Source organism: Girardinichthys multiradiatus, chromosome 22, assembly GCF_021462225.1.
Source record: "Girardinichthys multiradiatus isolate DD_20200921_A chromosome 22, DD_fGirMul_XY1, whole genome shotgun sequence".
Lineage (NCBI taxonomy): Eukaryota > Metazoa > Chordata > Actinopteri > Cyprinodontiformes > Goodeidae > Girardinichthys > Girardinichthys multiradiatus.
Window position 1 is genome coordinate 21,068,975 of NC_061814.1, and position 24,550 is coordinate 21,093,524.

The 24,550-nt window shown below is 39.2% G+C and overlaps 1 protein-coding gene across 1 annotated transcript in view; it reads left to right on the forward strand.

Annotated features, from left to right (window-relative positions):
* Nucleotides 1–24,550, forward strand: part of LOC124859666 (VPS10 domain-containing receptor SorCS1-like) — an 80,711-nt gene that overhangs the window by 46,732 nt on the left and 9,429 nt on the right. Inside the window, exons 13-23 of the mRNA XM_047352571.1 lie at nt 1,549–1,640; nt 1,779–1,886; nt 2,037–2,154; nt 5,270–5,403; nt 6,083–6,196; nt 12,280–12,451; nt 16,763–16,949; nt 19,857–19,990; nt 20,074–20,197; nt 22,554–22,666; nt 23,387–23,521. Of these exons, the coding sequence (XP_047208527.1) occupies nt 1,549–1,640; nt 1,779–1,886; nt 2,037–2,154; nt 5,270–5,403; nt 6,083–6,196; nt 12,280–12,451; nt 16,763–16,949; nt 19,857–19,990; nt 20,074–20,197; nt 22,554–22,666; nt 23,387–23,521 (1,431 nt within the window). The remainder of the gene's footprint in view (nt 1–1,548; nt 1,641–1,778; nt 1,887–2,036; nt 2,155–5,269; nt 5,404–6,082; nt 6,197–12,279; nt 12,452–16,762; nt 16,950–19,856; nt 19,991–20,073; nt 20,198–22,553; nt 22,667–23,386; nt 23,522–24,550) is intronic.

Below are 24,550 nucleotides of genomic sequence, written 5' to 3' on the forward strand. Positions count from 1 at the left end.
TTAAACATTTTGAACAGGCAAAGTGTGGGGGAAAACTAACAACACCAAATCCATGAACACACCATGGTGGTAGCAGTATCAGGTCGTGGGATGCTTTTCTTCAGCATTGCTAGGAAAACTGTTCAAAGTCCATGGAAAAATAGATGGAGCTAAATACAGGGCAAAGTTTGAAGAAAACTTGATGGGCTCCAAAAGACTTGAAGCTGGGGTAGAGGTTCGCATTCCACACTAAAGACACAAAAACACAGTCAGACCTACACTGGAATACCTTAGAAATAGCTATATTCATGTGTTGGTCCAGTCAAAGCCTTGACCTAAATCTAATCTGGAATTTGTGAAACTTCAACATTGCTCAGATTCTCACCATCATTTCTGATTGAGGGTGAGCTATTTTCCAAGGGATATGCACAAAAGCGTCAGTGTTATGATGCGTAGCCATAATGGCAGTAATTCAGAGTGCTAAATTCAAATGCAAGACTTACTTTTCAGGTTTATAACTGAAGAGGTTTGTGTTCTTCTTCTTAAATTTGTTACCATATCTGCACCACCAAGAGCTACTGTTAAAATGAGTTTGGCTCAGTATAATGCTTGAACATTTTTAAATTAAAAGCAACTTAAGTCTGGATTTATCTGAATTAAGAACAAAGACAACCCAGCTTAGACATTTAAACGCCAGCTTTTCTCTTTCCCTTTTCAGCATTCAGTGTTTCGGTCACATCTGCAAAAATAGAGAGGCATGGTTTGACAGTCAATCTTGTGCATTCCTGATCTTTTAAAACACAAAACAAAGGCTACATACACATTTTGGCCACTGGCATAAGACCCCAGAAATCAGCAGAGATACCAATATGTCATGATGTAGGGTTGTTTGGTGTTTGGTTTCGGGTTTCTTATGTTTTTCACAGTTGAGGTTTTGACTCATGCTTTTGTTTTGTCATCAGGTTCATATTTTGTCAAGTTTGGTTTTCGGATCTGGTTATGCTTTTGCTTCATGTTTTTCTAGTTTGTGTTCAAGAGTCTCTGTTTTGCTCCAGTCACGTTTTGTTCTGTCAATTAAGTTTATTTGGTTCACCTGCACCATGTTAATCAGTTTTGTTGCTCCACCTGTACCATGCTCCATTTATACACACCTGTTCTGTTTAGTCTTCACGGAAACATTTTTCACTTTCATGCTCATGTCAAGTTTTGATGCTCATGTCTTATTTTCGGATCATGCCATGCCTGCCTCGCCTGCCCGTCCGTTGTTTTGTTCCTGCCTCCTGCTGTGAGTGAGTTTTTGTTTTTTGTCATTAAAACCTTTTCACTTAAAATCACGCTACCTGCTCGTCTGCATTCTGAGGTCCAATTCCAAGTAAACCGTGACAGAATATTTATTTGATGTTTTTCACACTACTGAGGATCTTGTGAAAATAATGGCTTTAGGTTCTACTTTTTTGCTGTGTTGGTGAGAGCTACATATTTACTTATGTTGGCACTGGTGTATACCTTTTCAGAGACTTAAAACATTTTAACTGACGTTCTAAAACAAAGGTTGCTGTGTATGTGCAGGTTTTTCAGGAAGAGTTCAGTGTTTTTTTCCTGAATCAAGGAGGATCTCTAGTGGCTATCCGACACACACCTCTGCCAATTAGACACATTTGGTAAGACTCTCCAAAGACGTTCCACGTCTTTTTAGAGAACATACTCAATCTTCAAAACAAGGAGTGAGATTGCTTTTCTTGTGAAGGCTTTTCTGACTGAATTACGTTCTATTTGTGGTGGGTCTCTCTCCCCCTCAGGCTGAGTTTTGATGAGGGCAGAAACTGGGACAAATATAGCTTCACCTCCTCTCCGCTCTATGTTGATGGGGTGCTGGGGGAGCCTGGAGAGGACATTCTCATAATGACGTAAGATATGGAGGAATTATGAGAAGATTATGTGTTTCCAATATGTTAATTAATGCAGAGGCTAATTATTTATTGCCCCGATGTAGTTTTAGGAAACTCTGCCCCATATACTGAATGTTTTGACCTTGTTTTTCTAACTTGCTTTTCCAGGATATTTGGTCATTTCAGCCACCGATCTGAATGGCAACTTCTCAAGATTGACTTCTGGCCTATATTTGAAAGACGGTGCACATCTGAGGACTACATCACTTGGCAGTTACATAATGAGGTAGGAAAGTCTTTCTAACATATATATTTTAGCCTAACCTTGCTGTGCTATATAGATATAGATATAGATATAGATATATAGATATATATATATGAGATTATGATCTAATTTGCTGAAGAAGCACAGAGATGAGTTACACAGCAGTTTCTGTGGCTGGCTCTTCTACTCATCAGATTGCCTCACAGTGCAAAATATCTGAGGAGACTCTTTAAATAAATTATTTCATGCGATTTTCTAATGATTTTTTGTCAATATTGCACCAAGGTTCTTTATCATTTAACGTTAAAAAAAGCTCATCTGAGATTTTGCTCATGAGACAACTTTGAAAGTTTATGTGAGAAAGAGGAGGATGTAGAGGAGGAGAGATCGCTGGCAGCTGAGAATGTGAGTTAATGGGAAGCAAATTTTCTCACCTCCTGTTTATTTATTTTAAAATTCCAAATTTAGATGTTAGCTAAGCATGTTGACTGTTGAGATGTTTAATTATTACGGTGCTGAATATAAGACACATTGGTTACATTTATTAAGTGTTTATATTAGTAAAAAAGACAAGGCAAATAAAATGTTAAAGATTATTCCTGTGGTGAAAAGGAGAATGTTCAAAGTCTCATCCCACAGGACTTCACAAAGATAACAAACAACTTTGAATAAGTTCTCCATATAGTACCCTCATTTCATTTTAACTTACTTTCATTTTATAATCAGAAGACAGCGTTTTGTTCTCATGCACTTAACCATTGCATATTAGCCTAATTCTCTTGGCAGTTTAATAGATTTATGAACTGTGGGATAAATATTCATAAAAATTTTCAAATCCCCCATATATATTTTTAATGACATTTTATTTTGTAAATAATTTATGTTGCACCCTATTTCCATTGTCTGTGGTTCTATTCTTTGCTAGTCCATTCAAGTTTAATGACATATGAGACTTTGACCCCTTGTCAAAATAGCTACATCCTGATGATAGAAATTATTTATTGAAGTCACATAACTAAAGTCAAAGCTAGTATGAACAGTCAGCCAGGTGGGTATGAATTGACGCAGGATCAATATGAAGCAGCTTGTCAGCTTTCTCTGTACCTGTACCTCTGATTAGCTTAGCAAAATATGTTAAAAACGTTTGGGTTAAAACCACCCCAATTTGGGTTATTTTACTAGAATGGTTCTTGATCAAATATAGACTGATGCAACTCTTTGTTGAATAAGCATAACAGGCCTGGGTTGTAAGGGCTGCAAGGTGGCACATTTGTTGGGAGTTTTGGCTTACTGCAGGAAAGTCTTTCTACAAAGAGTTTGCATGTTCTGCCTGAGCAAACGTGGGTACTTGGGGCTGGGTAATGACCCACCATGTTGTTGCAACCCCATAAAATGTGCTACAAATATTAAGACTAAGAGGCTAACTAAACAAAAGATACTTTTTACTTTTTATTTCCCATCCTGCACTTTTACAATCTGTCTTTCGCTACAGTGGCATGGGAAGTCATGATGCCATATGAAAATAACCCTCTATAAAGGAATGTACCTGGTCATGACACGGCAGAACACTATGAATTCCACGCCACTGTTACCAGTACAAACTTACTATTCAGAATGGGAGTGCATCAAAATTGACACTCATACTTGAAAGACGTTGAAATGACTTTACGTTCTACAAAATCCCCTTCCTTTCTTTACATTTAGACCCATTTAAAATGTGTGGTAATATTGGAAACGGTGTGATAACAGCTTTAGTTTATTGCTGCATTAGAGCCTATTAGATTTGACAGCTTCAACTTAAAGACAACAACCTCCTAATGTGTAATGGAGTTGTTACTAACAATTGCATTTAGAAAGCAAAATATTTACTTAACACTACCTAAAAATAGTTGTTTAAATTTTTGTTGTGCATTTTGTTGTCCTTAGTGCATCTGTGGTTGAAACTCCAAAATTAAAATAATAATTAAATTACTGCACAGTAAAACAAATAATGTTGAAACACAACTGCAAAAAACCCAAAGTAAAGAAAAGTGTAACCTCTTGTTGAAGTGTAAATACTGAAGATGGCTAACACTAGCTTAAGTGTATTCACACCAGGAAAGCCCTTTTGTCCGCTTGTTTGGTCCGGACCGAAAGCGAACTTTATTTTTTTCATTTGGTGCGGTTTGTTTTCACATTGTACTTTTTGCAAGTGAACTATTACTTGTAAACAAAGCCACGTGGGTGACGATCATTGTTCCCATTGGACAGAAATGACGGGGGCGGGACAGAGCACAGATTTTTAGGAAAACTGCTGTACACATGCTGCGAGCAGAACCTCTGTTCTGCATATTTGTGCCGTTATTACAGCTGCAATATTATTGTGAGAGTCAAGGGCAGCTCATTCAACACAGACTTTGAGACGTTCCAGTTATAATTTTGGAACCCGTCGGAGAATGTGTGCTCAACGCCGACGTTCTCTACGTGCCTTGTCCCACAACAAGCCAGTAGCGTTGCTAAGCAACATTACAACACACACCTTTGGGTGGCTTTTTATGTCCAAAGAGATGTACGCTTTTTGTAGTTGGTTCGGATTGAGGCCGGTTTGTATTCAGACCATAAGCAAACCGCACCAGAGCACGTTTGGAAGCGGACCGAGACCATCTCAAATCGTGGGTCTCAGACCAAAAATGGCAAGTGTGAATACACCCCCTTAGTAAAATACAGCATGATTTTACAATCTTACCATTTCTTATTTCCTCCTATGTTGTTTAAAATGATGGTCTGTGGAGAATAAGACTCCTTGTAATTTCTTCTCTAAACCTGTGTCACAATTTTGACTGCTTGGTGAAAACTACCCAACATCTGTGTCAGCAACATAACTCCAAATTTTGAGTGAAAGATATAACCCAGAATATTTTTGTGACTATGCTAAAACAAAAATATCAGCCAGAAAAAAACAGACTACTCTCCATGCCTGATGCAACTCGTTGGACTTTCTAGTGCCTGTGCCAGACTATTACAATATGCAAGCTTAAAAAAAATCAGCCAGCCATTAATCTTAAAGAATCACTTGGATTTATCTACACAATGAAAATGAGATACTTTAAAGCAAAGGGGAAAAGAAGATATTTTTATGATGCATTATTTATCACAGGGAGAAGTGTGCATCATGGGAATGAAGAGAATCTTCCAAAAACTGAGAGCAAATGTTCGATGTGTCAAGGCCAGAGATCAGTATATTTCTCAGATGTCAGACTCCTGTCCATGCACAGAGGCAGATTTTGAGTGGTGAGTTCCCCCCTCTGCAGCCACACTCCTTTCACTTCATTAAGTCAAAATCTCAACACTATATAAGTCTCCAGAGGCAGCATGTCTAATGCAAAAATAATACACAAGGAGAGGTGAGTTAAAAGGGATACATGTTACAATTCAGAGTTCTCTAAATAGATAGATACAAAGATCTTGAACCTGACTTATTTTTTAAATAATAATTTGAAAGCTGTAATTCCCTGAAAAGTTGCACCAATTGAAGATGACCTACTTTTCTCTCTCTATATGTCTAACAAGTACTGTGACACTTCCTGTACACTACTTCATTCAGCTCCACACTGTCTTTTATCTCTGTCTATTACTAATATGCAACACTCTAAGCTTAACATTTTATGGGTGAAAGCTTCTCTGCTTCTCTGGTTTTGATTCCCTCATCCAGATGAAAGACACATGAAAGATCTGTAACACATTACAGGGTGTAATTATAATTTTAGTAAACACAAACAACAATTCTTCTGCTTCTGATGTGTGATTCATTAAATATCCAATTTCAACCAGCTGTTGCTGCGTGAGAATAGTTTTTCTCTGTTTTGTAATTATTAATTCCATCTTCACTGAATATTTCTATTTGAAGTTTAAAATAAATTAGTAGTCCTGATAATGCTTCAGTGTGCCTTTTTTTCTTGACTTAAAATAGTGACTATGGGTTTGAGAGGCAAGTCGATGGGAGCTGCACTTCGGCTTTCTGGTTCATTCCTTCAGCATCAACTCGAGACTGCGTTATGGGCGACAGCTTCTTCAACACAACAGGGTACGTTCAGTTCACGTGTGCTGAAACAAATCTGAAAGCAGAAGCTGTGGAATGTGGCTTTAAAAAAGTGCGGAAAAATTTATAAAATTGTTCAAATGGTTGTTTGCACACCCTTTTGATAAGATCTTTCAAAACTGATGCAAAGCATGAATTCATATTTACCAATAGGTTGTGGACAGAGACATCCTTCAGATAAACAGTGCATGGTTTTTAATTAATGGCGGATTAAAAGGAAAGGTTAAATTACAAACCAGAAGTTGACAAACTGTGAGGTTGTTTTTCATGTATTGTTGCTGATATTAACAAAGTATTTTTGGGAAGTATAGAATAGCTATATTTGCTCTTAATGTTTTCATGTAGAACTCATTAAGACACCGTATTGTTTGGGGGGAATGATTCGCTTTTCAACGTTACAAAATGATTAAGGTGCAAAAATTTGTATAATAATGACAAATGTTTCCTTGATAGCCAATCTGTATTATTTTGTGGACGGGTGGTACTTAAATGCATTTTGAAGAGCCATCTCGAGAAGCTCTGTGGAAGATTTGTATTTTTCTTGTACGTTTTATTTTGTAATATATTCCAGAAAGAAAGCAGTCATGATAAATATTTTGCCATTTTGTAACATGGCTTTTCCTTCTTCTCATTGATCCAATACAAGCATGCTTATTGTCCAAAAAAGATCTGGTTTTCTAATGAGTCTAACCCCATCTTATGTCTCCACCAGGGCCAGATTTAGAAGAATGGGGGCCCAAGGTGCAGAGCAATTTTTTGGTGCCCTACCTACGTACACAAGTTTTAACCTATGAAAATTACACTAGACTGATGGTCAGCTTCTAAATTGATGCTCAAATGTATTAAATTTCTCTTTTCTAAAAAGTTCCATATAAACATGCATACTTTATTGAAATTCCTTTGTCCAGAAAAACAAATATCCAGCAATGTTTTAGTGATTTTGCCATGCCTGTAAGTTGCTAGGTAAAGCTGTCACTGAAATACACCATATTCAATAAGTAGCCATATAACAAAAACCTTATGTTTACGGTTGTTATGCCTGCCGTGTTGGGGGCTGAGTGTCATATTTGTGTTTGTGACATCATTTTCTTTTCATGTAGTTGTGTCTGGGTGGTGGACACCGGCAGTAAGGGACGCTGTCAAGCTGAAGGAGTCCTATCGGCTGTGGTTGGCTTGTGGGACTCCTGAGGCGGCTGATGGGTACCGTGAGGCCAAGCGTGCCGCGCCCCAGACTGTGGCAGAGGCAAAAACTCGGGCCTGGGAGGAGTTCGGTGAGGCCATGGGGAAGGACTACCGGTTGGCCTCGAAGTGATTCTGGCAAACTGTCTGGCGCCTCAGGAGGGGGAAGCAGTGCTTCGCCAACATTGTTTACAGTGGGGGTGGGAGGCTGCTGACCTCGACTGGGGACATTATCGGGCGGTGGAAGGAGTACTTCGAGGATCTCCTCAATCCTGCCATCACACATTCCCTGGTGGAAACAGAGGCTGGGTACTCGCGGTTAGACTCTTTCATCACCCAGGCTGAAGTCACCGAGGTGGTTAAAAAGCTCCACGGTGGCAGGGCTTCGGGGGTGGATGAGATCCGCCCTGAGTACCTCAAGTCCTTGGATGTTGTGGGGCTGTCATGGTTGACACGCCTCTTCAACATTGCGTGGCCTTCTGATTGCAAGGTGACTACTCTTCCTTCTCAGCCAAAGTCGCCTCGTACTCGAGGGTTCATGGGAGTTTGCCCAACCGGTCAACATGTGTTTTGTGGACCTGGAGAAAGCATTCGACTGTGTCCCTCGTGATGCCCTGTGGGGGGTGCTCCAGGAGTATGGAATTGGGGGCCCTTTATTAGGGGCCATCCGGTCTCTGTACAAGTGGAGCAGGAGTGTGGTCCGCATTGCTGGCACTAAGTCGGACCTGTTGGACTCCGCAGGGCTGCCCTTTGTCACCAGTCCTGTTCATGACTTTTATGGACAGAATTTCTAGGCGCAGCTATGGGCCGGAGGGGGTCTGGTTTGGGGACCAGACGATTTTGTCTCTTCTTTTTGCAGATGACGTGGTCCTGCTGGCCCCCTCTGGCCAAGACCTACAGCATGCGCTGGGGCCCTTTCGCAAGATCAGCTCCTCCAAGTCCGAGGCCATGGTTCTTGACTGGAAAAGGGTGGCTTGTCTTCTTGAGGTCGGAGGGGAGTTCCTGCCTCAAGTGGAGGAGTTTAAGTATCTCGGGGTCTTGGTCACGAGTGAGGGAAGAATGTAGCGGGAGATTGACAGACGGATCGGTGCAGCTGCCGCAGTAATGGGGGCACTGTATTAGTGTTGTGAAGCACTTTGTGATCTGTGTCTTAAGAGATGCTATATAAATAAAATTTTACTTACTTACTGTGCCGGTCCGTTGTGGTGAAGAGAGAGCTGAGCTGAAAAGCGAAGCTCTCGATTTACCGGTCTACGTTCCTACCCTCACCATGAACTTTGGGTCATGACCGAAAAAATTTGATCCCAGATACAAGCGGCTGAAATTAGCTTCCTCTGTAGGGTTGCCGGGGACTCCCTTAGAGATAGGGTGAGGAGCTCGGCCATCCGGAAGGGGCTTGGTGTAGAGCCGCTGCTCCTCCACAATGGGAGGAGCCAGTTGAGTTGCTCGGGTATCTATACCGGATGCCTCCTGGATGGTGTTCCAGGCACGTCCCACCGGGAGGAGGCCCAGGGGATGGACCAGGGCACGCTGGAGGGACTATGTCTCTCGGCGGGCCTGGGAAAACCTTGGGCTCCCCCCGGAGGAGCTGGAGGAGGTGTCTAGGGAGAGGGATGTCTGGGTGTCTCTGCTGAGTCTGCTGCCCCCCCAACCCGGTCCCAGCTAAAGCGGAAGACGACGAGTATGAGTACGAGTGTGTCTGGGTATCTATGCAAGAAGAAAATTACAAGTAAAACCCTCACAGGGATTTGAGTTTAAATGTTTTCTTAGGAAACTTATAAAATACTCCATTTGCAAAGCAACCATTCATCAAAATAAAAGGAAAATAAAAAAACGCCTGCTGCCCTGGTAATTCCTAAAGTCCAGCCATGGTCTAACACTATATGATGGTCCCAGATACCTGTGAATTCATAGATATTTGAGCTGCATTTGTTTGACAAAAACAAATTTCTTGTACAATGAGGTTTAGGTGACATATGTGAGTATAAGTTAATATTTTAAGGTTTGAGAAAGATTTTCTGAAGTAATCACCTGCTCTTGAGGGCATATCAGCTCCTATTGAGTGACAGTTTGCCTGAGGGACTGGAGAGCGCAGGTGTCAAGTTAGAAATGGTGTCCCAACCCTCGCACTGAAATTCTTCCAGATTTCTTTTTTTATTTGAATATTCCCTAACATAAGCACCCAGGTGTCTTGTTGCTTGAAGGGATAATTTAGGCAACCAGATGACAAGATGTTCTTTGAAAAAGCTCTGTTGAGAAGTTATTAGCAGTTAGCAGTGAAGGACTCTCACAGACTCTTTACTTTGTATGGAAACAGATTAGCTTTTAATGACTTCTGGACCAACGCCTGATGTAATTGGTACCAAATGTGAATTGTTTTAAATGTCTAATATTATAAATCAGAATCAGCTTTATTGCCAAGTTCGTACATACAAACAAGGAATTTGACTCCGGTACATTTTGCTCTTTGGTTTTGTTTTTGTATTACAGAATATACATATTTACAATGTACAATATACACATATATAATAAAAAGGTGCATTTGCAACATCTGTATGCTGTTGTTTTGTACTCTATTGAATGTTCAACAGAGAAACAGCCTTGGGGAAGAAACTGTCTCTGTGGTGGCTGGTTTTAGCGAACAGTGCTCTGTAGCGGCGGCCTGAAGGTAAAGCTCTGAACAGTTGATGTGCAGGGTGTGTGGGGTCTTCAGAGATTTTAGCAGCTCTTTTCCTGACCTTACACCTGTATAGGTCCTGGATGGAAGGAAGGTCAGCCCTGATTATTCTCTCTGCATTCCTGATTATTTGTTGCAGTCTGCACCTGTCCTGTTTTGTGGATGAGCCAAACCACACTGAGATGGATGAAGACAGGACAGACTGAATGATGGCAGTGTAGAAGATGACCAGCAGCTCCTGTGGAAGGTTGAACTTCTTGAGTTGCCTCAGGAAGTACAGTCTCTGCTGGGCCTTCTTTCGAACAGTGTCTATGTGTGAAGACCATCTCTGGTCCTCACAGATGGTGGTTCCTGAAGTGGTCCACGGTCGATACAGTGTCAGAGAGGTTCATGAAAATACTATTTTAGAAACATATAGACTGCATCCAGTATTTCATTGATCATTATTCACAGAAAAAGTGTCTAGTTAGATGTATTGAACATGTTCGGTTTTGCAGTATGAGCTACAGGGTGGAAGAGTTTTTAGCACTGGTGCCTAGTAACGAGAAGGTCCATGAATGGGTGGGTTCTTTGCAGGTACTTCAGCTTCATTTCACAGTCCAAAAACATGTATGTGAAGTTAATTGGTCCCTCTAAAGTACCAATGGTTGATTGCCCTAGACTCAAAAAGGGATCCATATGGGACAGTCCACAAGTTTATATAATGGCTCCATATTAATTCTCTATTCACTAGATTTTTACAGATGATCAATGATTTATTTTAAATTGGTTAGTGATGAGGCTTTAAGAAGAATCAGGCTGAATTTAAATTTAAAGTCGCCACCGAAAGCTGCACGTCACATTTTCACATGTAAACCAAAGCCCGTGGTGGATGAAAATCTTTACCCCATTTGTGTTTCGGCTATAACAGACTAACAAAGAAGAAATGTAGGCTCCTAATAAGGTCTATTAGCTGCTGCAAAACAGATCTGTTATGAATTAGGTTTCAAAAATTAAGACTTTTGAACTTTGCTCCCTGAACACATGCTCAACCTCCAACAGAAAATTGCTGCTTAAAAATAGTCAGATACACAACTCAATTCAATTCAAATTCAAAGATACTTTATTGATCCCCGAGGGGAAATTAGAATTCCAGTACAACCCATCCAAACATACATCATGACACAAGACAATGGGGGGACGGGTCACCGAGGCTTTGCTGCCCACTCACAGGCGCTGCCCTTGCTAGATGAGAAAAGAGGCCACATTAGGTAAGTAGAGGGGAAAAAAAATCATATTTCACACTTTATCCTTAGCAGGATGCAGTTTGAGATTGCAAAAAACCTCAGCACAAAGAAGCAACAAATTTACAAAACAACATCATGCTGGGAACGGTGAAGGTGGTGTGAGGAGTGCAAATGTTTATCTTGAGCATGTGTGTGTCTGCGAGTGAGTGTGTGCAAGTAAGTCCATGAAGCACTGTCACAGAGGCCATTGTCCTTGATGGTTCGTTGGAATGTTCATCAACCGGCCAAGTTCTGAGCAGGTCCACAGGTGTCCTCAGGGAAGGGAGGGGGCAGAGGGAGCAGAGCGTCATGTTTACATAACTTCCAGGAGAAGTTGACTAATGTGCTCTCAGTTATTTACTAATGCACTAATGTGCTCTCAGTTATTTAAAAGCTATAAATGTTTACTACTCATAACTTTCTAACAGAACCCACATTCAATAAACCTGAATTATTGCTTTACACGTCCATACTCCTGATAGTAAAAATATAATATCAATGACGAAAGAAATAAAAAATATGTATTGCTTATAGAAGGTTTGTGGTAGTGGTTGCAAAGTGAGCTCTTGAATATAGCTTTTAAAAAATTATAAATGTCTGTCGCACACGGTTGTCCTTTTGTCTTTCTTGGTAATATTTCAGTTTGATTCATACTTTAAATGTAATTTGGTAAATCCTTTGTTTTGTTTGAAATACAATACTTTTTTTTCCATTAATGGCCTTGAATTACACTAGACCCTGTTTTGTTTCCTTGTTTAAATAAGTAAGTAATTTAAACAAAATTTCACATGACATAAATTTATATCTATATTGAAGTAAATGCATTTTCCCTTTCTTTTCTAATTGTCTATTTTTCTTATCTTACCAATATTTTTCCATATTTAGTTTATGCATCTGTTTTTCACTCACAGCATTCAGAAGTGTTTTCGTTGTTAATTTTGCTCCAGATTTCGTAAGGCTTTGTCAAACAACTGCACCGAAGGAAGTCTGCTGAAGTACAGCCCCAGGCAACAAAAGTGTCCCAGCCAGGCTCCCAGGGGTCTCCAGCTTTTCACCAGCAAGGGAACATTTGTAGCAACAGTGGGAAGGAATGTCACCTTCTTGGTCTTTCTGGAGGAGGTGATGATTTCATGTTTTTTTTTAAGAATCAGTACTACACACTGACAGCTTGTCTAGTAATAGAAAAAAGTAAATGAGATTAGAAAACACAAGATGATTGAAAACCATGTTTTACTGAATGCAATATATTTATACTGTAAAGAAAATAAAGACAAGTAGCTCTGCAACAGGCCCAAATAAAAACATTCCATGATTATATAGATCTACACAGAAGCAATCTGTTTTTACTAAATATTAACTTTCTTTTCATTACAGATTTCCATCAGTTACAGAATAATTCAGTTCCAACTTTGGAAATGCAACCATAGGTTAACAGTAAATACCAGATTTTACCATACTTTATCCTTAGCTCTGCATTCTCCTGATGGTATGGTGGAAAAAAGGTCTAAACATGAAGCAACAACAATGGCTGTAGTAAGTGTCTCATAAACCCTCCCCACAGGCTGCCCTGTGCAGGAGTATATCGTTGTAGATGAATATCTAAACCCTTTCATTCATGAGACAAGACTTCCTGGGTAAAATCAAATATTTAAAATAGCTAATAACAGTGCTAATGATGTAAACTGAAAAATTATATATTTTGTCTATGTCTTCTTTTGAATTAAGAAACTTAGATCACAAGAAACTAGAGAGCTATAGTGATGAACTAGTGAATGAAAGGGGATTTTCAGGTCTGATCTTGTTGCATTATTTTTGGCCAGATGTGGGTGTCTTTTCAAATCACAGGGGGAGCGTATTTAAATGATTCACACATGATTACTGTTTTAAGACCTGCAGTAAGCAATTCACTGCTGACTGTGTGCCAATTTTTACAAAAGACAAAATGACAGTCTTAGATTTACTAGTTCATGTGAGAGTAAGAGATGCTGGACAGAACAGGTGCTGCAGGGAACAGGGAGTGTGTGATGGAAAGCAGAGAACTGCTCCACTCGTTAAACGCCTGGGGAAAATCTTTATACATTGATAGTCAAGACATGTTGTTATTAATTTAAGAGAGAAAAATAGAGTTAACACAACATGACCAGCTACAATGACTACAATGAGGATAATAATAAAACATTTTATTTTCCCTAGCAACTATATTTTTCAACCACAGGACTAGTAGGTGTAAGGAAAAAAAGGTTATATTTGAATAAGAGGCATGGCCTTGCAGAAGTATTCATCACTCTTTTCTATGTTCTATATGACAGTCCAGTGCAAAGTAGTAGACCATTTTGAACTGGATGGAAAGGGGTGCATCTTTTTAATTTTGTTTTTAAATCAAAATCTGAAAAGTCTGAAATGCGTTTGTATTTAACCCCCCTTTACTATACCTCCACAAACAAATCCAATGCAACTAACTGCCTTCAGTAATCACCTGATTTGTGAGCAGTCCATTTTTGTATAATTTCATCTCAGTATAAATACATGTCTTCTGAACATTTGTGAATAAACAGCATCTTGAAGGCCATTCAACTTAGATTACCTTCCAAAACATGGCCGTCTAACTATACTGAGGGCAGCCAAAATGGTAACTCTGGAGGAGCAACAGAGATCCACAGCTCAGTTGGGGGAATCTGTTGACAGGACAACTCTTAGCTGTAGCCTTTATGGAAGGTAGCAATAGGGAAGCCATTTTTTAAAAGAATGTTTGCAGTTTTTTCAAACCCTGTATGGAGAAACATGTGGAAGAAGTTGCTGGAGTCAAATGAAAACTGAACTGAAACATGCAAAATGCAACAGAAAAGTTACACTTCAAATCATGCTAGGGGGATGCTTTCTTTACTTTGGACTAAGGAGCTGGTCAAAGTTGATGGGAAGATGGAGAGATCTAACTACTGGGCAATCCCAGAAGACAACTTGTCAGAGCCTACAAATAAGGGGAGACTGGACTAGAGGATCATCTTCCTATGAAACAAAGCACTAACCATACAACCAGAGATATACAGGTCCTTCTCAAAATATTAACATATTGTGATAAAGTTAATTATTTTCCATAATGTCATGATGAAAATTTAACATTCATATATTTTAGATTCATTGCACACTAACTGAAATATTTCAGGTCTTTTATTGGCATACAGCTCATGAAAACCCAAAATTTCTATCTCACCAAATTAGCATATTTAATCCGACCAATAAAAGAAAAGTGTTTTTAATCCAAAAAACGTCAACCTTCAAATAATCATGTACAGTTATGCACTCAATACTTGGTCGGGAATCCTTTTGCAGAAATGACTGCTTCCATGCAGCGTAGCATGGAGGCAATCAGCCTGTGGCACTGCTGAGGTCTTATGGAGGCCCAGGATGCTTCGATAGCGGCCTTTAGCTCATCCAGAGTGTTGGGTCTTGAGTCTCTCAACGTTCTCTTCACAATATCCCACAGATTCTCTATGGGGTTCAGGTCAGGAGAGTTGGCAGGCCAATTGAGCACAGTGATACCATGGTCAGTAAACCATTTACCAGTGGTTTTGGCACTGTGAGCAGGTGCCAGGTCGTGCTGAAATATGAAATCTTCATCTCCATAAAGCTTTTCAGCAGATGGAAGCATGAAGTGCTCCAAAATCTCCTGATAGCTAGCTGCATTGACCCTGACCTTGATAAAACACAGTGGACCAACACCAGCAGCTGACACGGCACCCCAGACCATCACTGACTGGGGGTATTTGACACTGGACTTCTGGCATTTTGGCATTTCCTTCTCCCCAGTCTTCCTCCAGACTCTGGCACCTTGATTTCCGAATGACATGCAGAATTTGCTTTCATCCGAAAAAAGTACTTTGGACCACTGAGCAACAGTCCAGTGCTGCTTCTCTGTAGCCCAGGTCAGGCGCTTCTGCCACTGTTTCTGGTTCAAAAGTGGCTTGACCTGGGGAATGCGGCACCTGTAGCCCATTTCCTGCACACGCCTGTACACGGTGGCTCTGGATGTTTCTACTCCAGACTCAGTCCACTGCTTCCGCAGGTCCCCCAAGGTCTGGAATTGGCCCTTCTCCACAATCTTCCTCAGGGTCCGGTCACCTCTTCTCGTTGTGCAGCGTTTTCTGCCACACTTTTTCCTTCCCACAGACTTCCCACTGAGGTGCCTTGATACAGCACTCTGGGAACAGCCTATTCGTTCAGAAATTTCTTTCTGTGTCTTACCCTCTTGCTTGAGGGTGTCAATAGTGGCCTTCTGGACAGCAGTCAGGTCGGCAGTCTTACCCATGATTGGGGTTTTGAGTGATGAACCAGGCTGGGAGTTCTAAAGGCCTCAGGAATCTTTTGCAGGTGTTTAGAGTTAACTCGTTGATTCAGATGATTAGGTTCATAGCTCGTTTAGAGACCCTTTTAATGATATGCTAATTTTGTGAGATAGGAATTTTGGGTTTTCATGAGCTGTATGCCAAAATCATCCATATTAAGACAATAAAAGACCTGAAATATTTCAGTTAGTGTGCAATGAATCTAAAATATATAAATGTTAAATTTTCATCATGACATTATGGAAAATAATGAACTTTATCACAATATGCTAATATTTTGAGAAGGACCTGTAATGAAGTGGTTTAGATTGACCCTTTTCCATGTGTTAAAATGGCAACATCCACATTTAAATTCAATTCAAAATCTGTGGCAAGAGTTAAAAATTGTTGTTCATTTATGCCCTCAATCTAATCTGACTGATCTTAAACTATTTTGCAAAGAATAATGGGCAAAAATCAGTGCGTAGATTTATAAAGATGATTTGCAATTGTAACTGCAGTAATGGGTGCTTCTAAAAGGTTTATACTGAAGGGGCTTGTTTTCTGATTTTTCTTTCTTTTCCTTTCTTTTTGGCACTTCAGATTTCTACTGCTTTACTGTTGATTTGTTTTATAAAATCCCAATAAAATTTATCAAAGTGTGAAAAAGTTGACGGGTTATGAATACCTTTGCGGGGGACTGTAACAAACTACATAACACTAAGCCTTCCAGCTATAAAGCTTTTCTCCTTGGAGTCAGAAGGCAAACATCTCTGGTTGCAATTACCTAAACTCAACATTTACCATTTACCATAGCATTTCAGGGGAGTATGTTACTAGAATGCCTTTGCAATTTGCTTTTACCCCACGTCACAATTCACCCAAAGGCGTATTACTCACACGCTGCTGTTTTTATTTAATGTAGTGTGAATCAAAGATGCTGTCACAAAGGCTATAGTGCCAAGGTATCAAATAAATATGCATCGACATGATTTACAACATGACCTTGTTCTTGCAGCTTTTATAGAGAGTGCTTCTTCTATGAATCAGTGACTACATGAAGGAACCACTGAAGATGAATGACAGGATCTTTTTTTTTTTTTTGAAGGGTCTCGGCTCTATGACAAGTATAACAGTGGACTTCGGTGATGGAACTGCCATATCTTACGTTAACATCAGCTCCATTGATGACGGGGTCAAGCACATCTACAATAAAGTTGGAATCTACCAGGTTTCAGCTACAGCAATCAACCATCTTGGCTTTGACAGGGTTTTACTGTACCTCCACGTGTCCTGTAAGTCTAAAGCAAGATGGTCCTTTAACAGTTACTGTTAAATTAGAATTTGTGCAAAATTGTTTTGAGAGCTGGTATTAAGACATCTGCAGTCTCATGATACAGGGCAGTGAAAAAGTATTTTGCCCCTGGCAGATTTCTTCTGATTTCGTCTTACTTTTTTGCTCATTATCAAAATAAATTCAATATCAGACAAAGATAACCTGAGCAAATATTAAAAGCACATTTCAAATGAAGATTTTATTCATTAAAGGGGTTAAACAGCTATTAAAGCTAGTTGGGCCCTATTTTTAAAAGTATTAAATCAGGAATTACCTATGGTCAATTGCAATTTTGGAAAGCTGAGTTCAGTGTCACTAACAGTACCCAGACCTGATAATTGGCAGACCTGTAAAGTCAGAAAATCACTTGAATAGAACCTGTCTGACAGCATGAAGTAGGCTAAAAGGATAAACACTTTAAAAGCAACACATCAAGCACCAGTTCACATAAAATCAATAACACAGAAATAGTCATTCAAATTTCTGGTAGTGAACCTTCTCATGAGTGGCCAGTCTACCAAAATGAATCCAAAGGCACTTTGATGACTCATCCAGGAGATCACAAAAGTACCATGTACAACATGTAAAAATATATTCTACGGACTTATAAGACACAATTGTAACCTTTTGAAAGGTGTATGTCCCATTACATCTAGGGGAAAACTAACCCAGCAACAGAAAACACGGTCAAGCATGGTGGTGATAGTGTGATGGTCTGGGTTTGCTTTGCTGCTTCAGGATCTGGGAGACTTGCTGTAAATGATGGAACAAGGAACCCTGCTCACTACCAGGACATCCAAAAGGAGAAAGTCCAGGCATCAGTTTGTGACTTTGAGCTCATGTGCACTTGGATTATGCACTGGGACTGTGAATGGCTGAAAAAAGTAAGGTGTTGGAGATGGATTAATAAAAGTCTGAGCTCAAAACTGATTGAGATGCTGGTGCAAAACCTTAAAAAAGCCGCCCATGCTCTAAAAACCATCCAGTGCTGCTGAATGAAAACAATTTTATAAAGAACAGTTAGTCAAAATTCCTCCACAGTGATGTAAAAGAATCATTGCCAGTTTTCATAAATGTTTGATGATAGTTGTTTCTGCAGAGGATGGCACAGCCAGTTATTAAGTTGAGAGGGCAGTTACCTTTTCATGTATCACCAGACTGGTTTGGGTGCATTTTTGTTTTTGAATGAAATCATTATTTTAAAACAGTATTTTATATTTACTCAGGTTATCTTGGATTTTAACATAATTTTGATGATCTGAAACATTAAAGTGCTACAAAAAAAGCCTAACATAACAAATGTAAACATTCAAACACTTTTCACTGCACTATACTAGTCTACAGCCATTGCTATTGTTACACTGCCTGGCCATAAAAGAGCCACCACCTGGACTTAACAAAGCAATTAGGTATGAGCCTCCTATTTGATAATTACTGCATGGGCGATTGTCTTTCAGCTGGCAACAAGGTAACCCCAGCTGATGCAATGAGTAGTTTCTCATTTCTTAAGCAACCATGTCGAAAGACCACATCCTGTGGTTGTGGAAAAGTTGACAGTCTGTGTAAGAAAGGTCAAATCATTGGCATGCATCAAGCAGATCAAATATCTAAGGAGATTGCAGAAACTACGAAAATTGGGTTGAGAACTGTCCAATGCATTTTTAAAACCTGGAAGGATTGTGGGGACCCATCGTCTTCGAAGAAGAAATGCGGTCGGAAAAAAACCCTGAATGATTGTGATTGCCGATTTATAAGACGTTTAGACAAATCAAATCGATGCAAAACAACAGTAGAACTCAGGGGTATGCTTAAAAGTGAGAGTATTTCCACACGCACAATGCCAAGAGAACCCAAGGGAGTGAGCATAAAGATTGGACTCTGGAGGTCATATGCTCTGATGAGTCCAGATTTACCCTGCTCCAGAGCGATGGACACATCAGGGTAAGAAGAGAGACAGTTAAAGTGATGCACCCATCACGCCTAGTGCCTACTGTACAAGCCTGTGGGGTCAGTGCTATGATCCGGGGTTGCTGAAGTTGGTCATGTCTAGGTTCAGCAACATCATATGCCTAAAGAATGAGATCAGCTGACTACCTGAATATGCTCAGTGACCAGGTTTTTCATCAATGGATATTTTTCTTCCCTAATAGCACGGGCATATTTCAAGATGACAGTGCCAGGATATATTGGGCTACAATTGTAAAAGAGTGGTTTAGGGAGCATGAGATATAATTTTTGCACATGGATTGGCCACCACAAGAACCAGATGTCATGTCCTACCAAAACACAACATGACACCAGACCTTAATCCCATTGAGAATCTTTGGGATCCACTGGAGAAGGCTTTGCACAGTGGTCAGACTCTCCCATCATCAATACAAGATCTTGGTGTAAAATTAATGGATGGTACCAAATCTTCTGTCATTGTAGAAGCTTATTGAAACAGTGACACAGCAAATGCATGCTGTAATCAAAGCTAAAGTGGTTCATCAAAATATTAGTGTGTGACCTTGTGGTGCCTTTTTTGGCCAGGCAGTGTATATAGCTAATGCTTTATTCAGTACAGTAATCCAACATCCTGTGTAGCAAAAAAATGGACAGATGTACCGTATGTATTTTCCTACCACCATAGAAGAGCCCCACTGATCAATTTATGGAACACACAAATTGGCTGGAACATATAAAACATAAAAAGTCTTCACGTGCACTGCAGAAGTCCACTAGTGTGTTCATTGTGTTCCACTTGGTCTCTGATTTATTACAAACATTTTATCTGTTGAGGTTTTGGGGCACCAGGGAAGCACTAAAGTCAGCCATGTTTTAATAAAAGTTGTTACTTCACACTTCATGTGTTTTCTCTCTAAAGGTCAGCTCGAGCAGGTGCAGCTTTCAGCTCCTTTGGTGGTCATCAAGAACAAAGCAGTGAATTTCACAACAACACTTCGCCCAAGTAGTGTGGGAACAGTCACGTATTTCTGGTGGTTTGATAATAAGACAGAGGTAAGCCCTCTTTATCCAATTCCAAACCCTTCTGCCTGAGAAACATGACAGAGAATTACAAATCACGTCTCTTTGTCTTGCAGCCAGTTGTGACCCTCAATGGAGCAATCTCCTTACCTTTCTCCAAGGAGGGGAGTCACACTGTTACTGTTCAGGCTTTGGCTGGTAATACTGTTCATCAGGACCAAATGAGGGTGGTAGTTTATGGTAATACAATTTATAATCTTATATAAGAAAGATGTTTTTCACCGTACATATTTTCCTTAAAAAAACCTCTTAAAAAATTAGACTTTGTGGGTTTTGGAAAGTGTGGGCCTTTTTGCTCTGACGCAACAGCACTATTTAACACGTGTTTATTAGCCACTTTGATTATTTAAAATAAATTCCAATATTGCACTTATAGTCTGCTGTAAGTAAAAGGGGTTACATGACTCCAAAAAATATCTACCAGCAGACTTTCACTTTGGAGTTATTTTGGGGGTATTTGGGGCTATAATGTGTGATATTTCACAAGGGTCAAGAGGCCCAAACAGGGGTCACACACTCAATAGAAATTGAGTTTATTTAAAAGTTTTCAAAGAATTTTATATAGTCAAATTTAGTAAAGAAGAACATTACTGAAAATGTCATTAACTTCAGTAACTCAATTCACAAAGTGAATCACAATATATACATTAATTACACACAGAGCATTACTATGCCATTATTTCTGTTTATTATGATTTTTCGCTTACAGCTAATGAAAGCACAGCATTTAACAATAGAATATTACATCAGACCAATAAAAAAAAAAAAATGTAGTATAGAAATGTGGGCTAAATGAAAAGTTTGTTTAATACCTGCTTAAAGGTTGTTATTTTAAAAAAGTACTTTGATTGAGATGTCTTCTCAGCCCGCATATAAGTTGTAGTTACGATGGCTTAGTTGTTTAAAATGGAATATGTCAGCTGTTACAAGGCAGCTACTGCCGTGGCATTTAGTTTTAGTCCAACATATTTTTCTTTTTTCTCACAAGTAAACTGGAAGAACTTTAGCAGCAGGACACTTTTCTTTGCCACTCAACTCATTGAACTGCTTAGTCCAGAGTGCGAAAAAGCTAAAGTTATTTAGTTCGATAGCATTACATGCAGTTAACAAATAGAACAATCTGATTTTATAATAGCTTTAGCAAGAAAACCAACAAACAAAAAAAAAAAAACTTCCCGGGTATTTACTTAAGCTTATGTTTCAGGTTTAGATTTTTAGAAACAACCCATACTAGAAGTCTGGACTAATGATTTAAATTGCAAATGCAATGATATGATGCATGATGAAAGTTCACAGGGCAGTGTGCCTGTGTGTTATTGTCGCCCCCTGGTGGTGGAAGCAAACACTGATGTAGCTGATAGCAATACATAAGATTTTCTGAATATATTTGTTATTTTTGAGATGAAAATGTCATACATTGTGCCCTTCATGTTAGAGCTGTGAGCAGCTACCTAGTAAAAGACTACAAAATCTATGTAAAAAATATTTTGATGGAAAAAAATTATAAATTTATTTCTAAAGCTGAATGTAACATTTATTATAATTTTTGACTTTTTCTTTTAAAATTCATTCTTTATTCAGGAATCAGTACCTCACTACAACCGTTGGTCTCAAAAAAAGGATCCAAAAGCTTAATTAGTTTATTTTATCTCTTTTTTGCAATTTTAATTGCTTTACTAAACTTCCTTTAAACCATGCCAAGCAATTCAATCTACTTTACTTGTTTAATTTTCCTGCCAGTGACAGTAAAACAGTAAGCAGTAAAACATACCAAAATATTACAGATTCCAGCCATATAATTTGTTCCAAGATTAATTTGCTTCCAAATGTTTCCCAAAACATAAAAGTCTCATGAAAAAGCCACATTTACCGAAATTCTTTGTTGAATTGAATGATGTTTAGCAGGTCACTAGTGAGCAGCAGGTAATTTTCTTCCAGTCAATAGAGTGAGATCAGTGTCTTTTATCGTCGTAATTTCTCTCTGTCTTTTCCAGCCATACCTGATAAAACAGTTCACATATTGGTAATGTTGCATGCAGAGGGACCAACAGCAGATTTTCCAAATTAAGTTAAAAGGGCTGCACGGTGGTGCAGTTGGTAGCACTGTTGCCTTGCAGCAAGAAGGTCCTGGGTTCAATTACCATCTGGGGGTCTTTCTGCATGGAGTTTGCATGTTCTCCCTGTGCATGTGTGGGTTCTCACTGGGTACTCTGGCTTCCTCCTACAGTCCAAACACAGGCCTGTTAGGTTAATTGGTCTCTCTAAATTGCCCTTAGGTGTGTGCATGGTTGTCTGTGTGTTGCCCTGCGATGGACTGGCAACCTGTCCAGGGTATATATACCCTGCCTCTCGCCCATAGACTGCTGGAGATAGGCACCAGCTTCCCTGTGACCCACTAGGAATAAGTGGTAGAAAATGACTGACTGACTGAAGTTAAAAGGTCACTGAACCAGAATAAGCTTTGAGATGAAAAAAAATGTCCCTTTTTTCTTTATGATGCTGAATCACATAGTGAAATGTTTTTCTTGTATTTCAGATTATTTCAGGTCTCATCCTTTGGTTTTTTCCTCTAATCTGGATGAGCTGAACCCTGGGGTAACTGAGTGGAGAGAAGACATTGGCAGAGTTGTGAAGACCTGCATCGTTAAGGTAGGTTACAATGGCAGTGGTATATTGCAATTAGAAGCGTCTACCTTATAAGAGGATACAATTTTCTTGCATGGAAAGAATGCTAATATTTAAAGCTTTGTCTAATAAGTTGTCAAAAAAATTGAATCATTCAATCTCAAGAGAAGTGCGATTGTTAATTGATACATTCAGATGTAGCAGAATATCCAAATGTTACCTGTGTGAAAAGCTTTTAAATTGCTTGTTTACAGCATTGGAGAATCGTAAAAGTAATTTGATCTATTCGAAATAAAATCTGTTAAGTTGTGTCTGGCTCTCTCTCTAAGACATTGCACAGCAGGTTATGTAAAAAACGTGGATACTCTGCTCTATATATATCCAACAGTAGCCCTCAGTATGGAACATTCACTTTGACCTTCTGTCCTGTCAGATTTTACCACGTTCAACACCAGGAAGCTGACAGTAGACCTCTGGTTATGGCATAAATGCACTAAAAGCCCCAGCCTTTACCAAAGACTGTCAGAATGAACTTCCATGTTCCACTTGATCCAGGAGTTATATCCTGACAGTTTCTACTATTTAGGCAAATGATATATGAAGCAGAAAGCAGAAAGCCTTTTCTCTGTAATACACTACCACTTCGAAAAATCCTGTCATATTTTTGGTCTGAATCACAGACTTCCACCTCAAATTATGTCAATTAAAGAGCTTAATCACAGTGTTTTGTTGGGGTTATTAAAGGTCACAGGGATCAGTGAGGATCAACTCCTGGTCACGGTGCTTGCAGGTTTACCAACTACAGCTGAGGTCTTTATTGTACCAGAGAGGAGGTCAAGAGACAGAGCCATGGACGAAAAGTGGGCGCACCTGGATCAGGTACTGTCTCAGCAGATTATTTTTGGTGCTGCTATACATCAATGACAAAGGCACATTTTTCTCAGATATATAAATGTTGTGCTTAGTGGATTGTCGTCGCAATTGTAAGGTTAACTTTGACAAATAGAAATGCAGGTGTGATACTCATTGTGATCAATCACCTGAAACAGCCAGAACTAAAGTCCCAGCATTTGTGTTTTTTATACCACAGTGAAATAAATAGAAGACACAAAAAAACTGTCACGTAACGTCTAAGGAGAAAGGTCAGCTGTAATGAGAGCTCGACATTTTTCGCAGTAATTGGACTAAAACATGAAAACATTCTCTGTTGAAGTCCATAAAGTTTTCACACCGAGGATATGAGGAATGTGTTTTCGATAAGCTCATTGTTCTCTGCAGCAGGAACATCCATCTGATCTCAGAAAGCTCCTGAGCTCAATTTTAATTTTCGTAATGCTTCTGGGTTTTTAATTGCTCTACCAGCTGTCATAATAATAATTTAAAAAAATATATATATATATATATTTATTTATTTATTTATTTATTTATTATTATTTTTTTTATTATTATTTCTTTTGTTTATTTTATCCTAAAGTTCCAGATAATTCACTTTTATCCAGCTTACATGTATTCCATTGCTGTCTAAAGCTAAATACCTTAAGTCAACACTAGAGGGCAATGCCATCCTCTGTAAAAACACCTGCTCCTCAAACGACACCCACAAAGCAGAACATCATTGGAGACCCTGATGTGTTTTTGAACTTTGAATTTGAGGTGCCTTTAAACAATTTTTGTAAAAAGGTTATTGAAAGCTACTGGACTTGTTACTATATTCCAAAGGCAACGTAAGACTGTTGGAAATCGATTATTGTATTAATTAGTTTTTTTTTTAAACATGTCAAACATGTAATCAAAATAATAAAGCAGCTTTTTTTAAAGCACATCACAGGCAAACTCATTTATTCATTAGGAGTAAACATGATTTTGCTGGCTCACAGTCAGTCTTGAGCTAAGTTAATAGGTATTTAA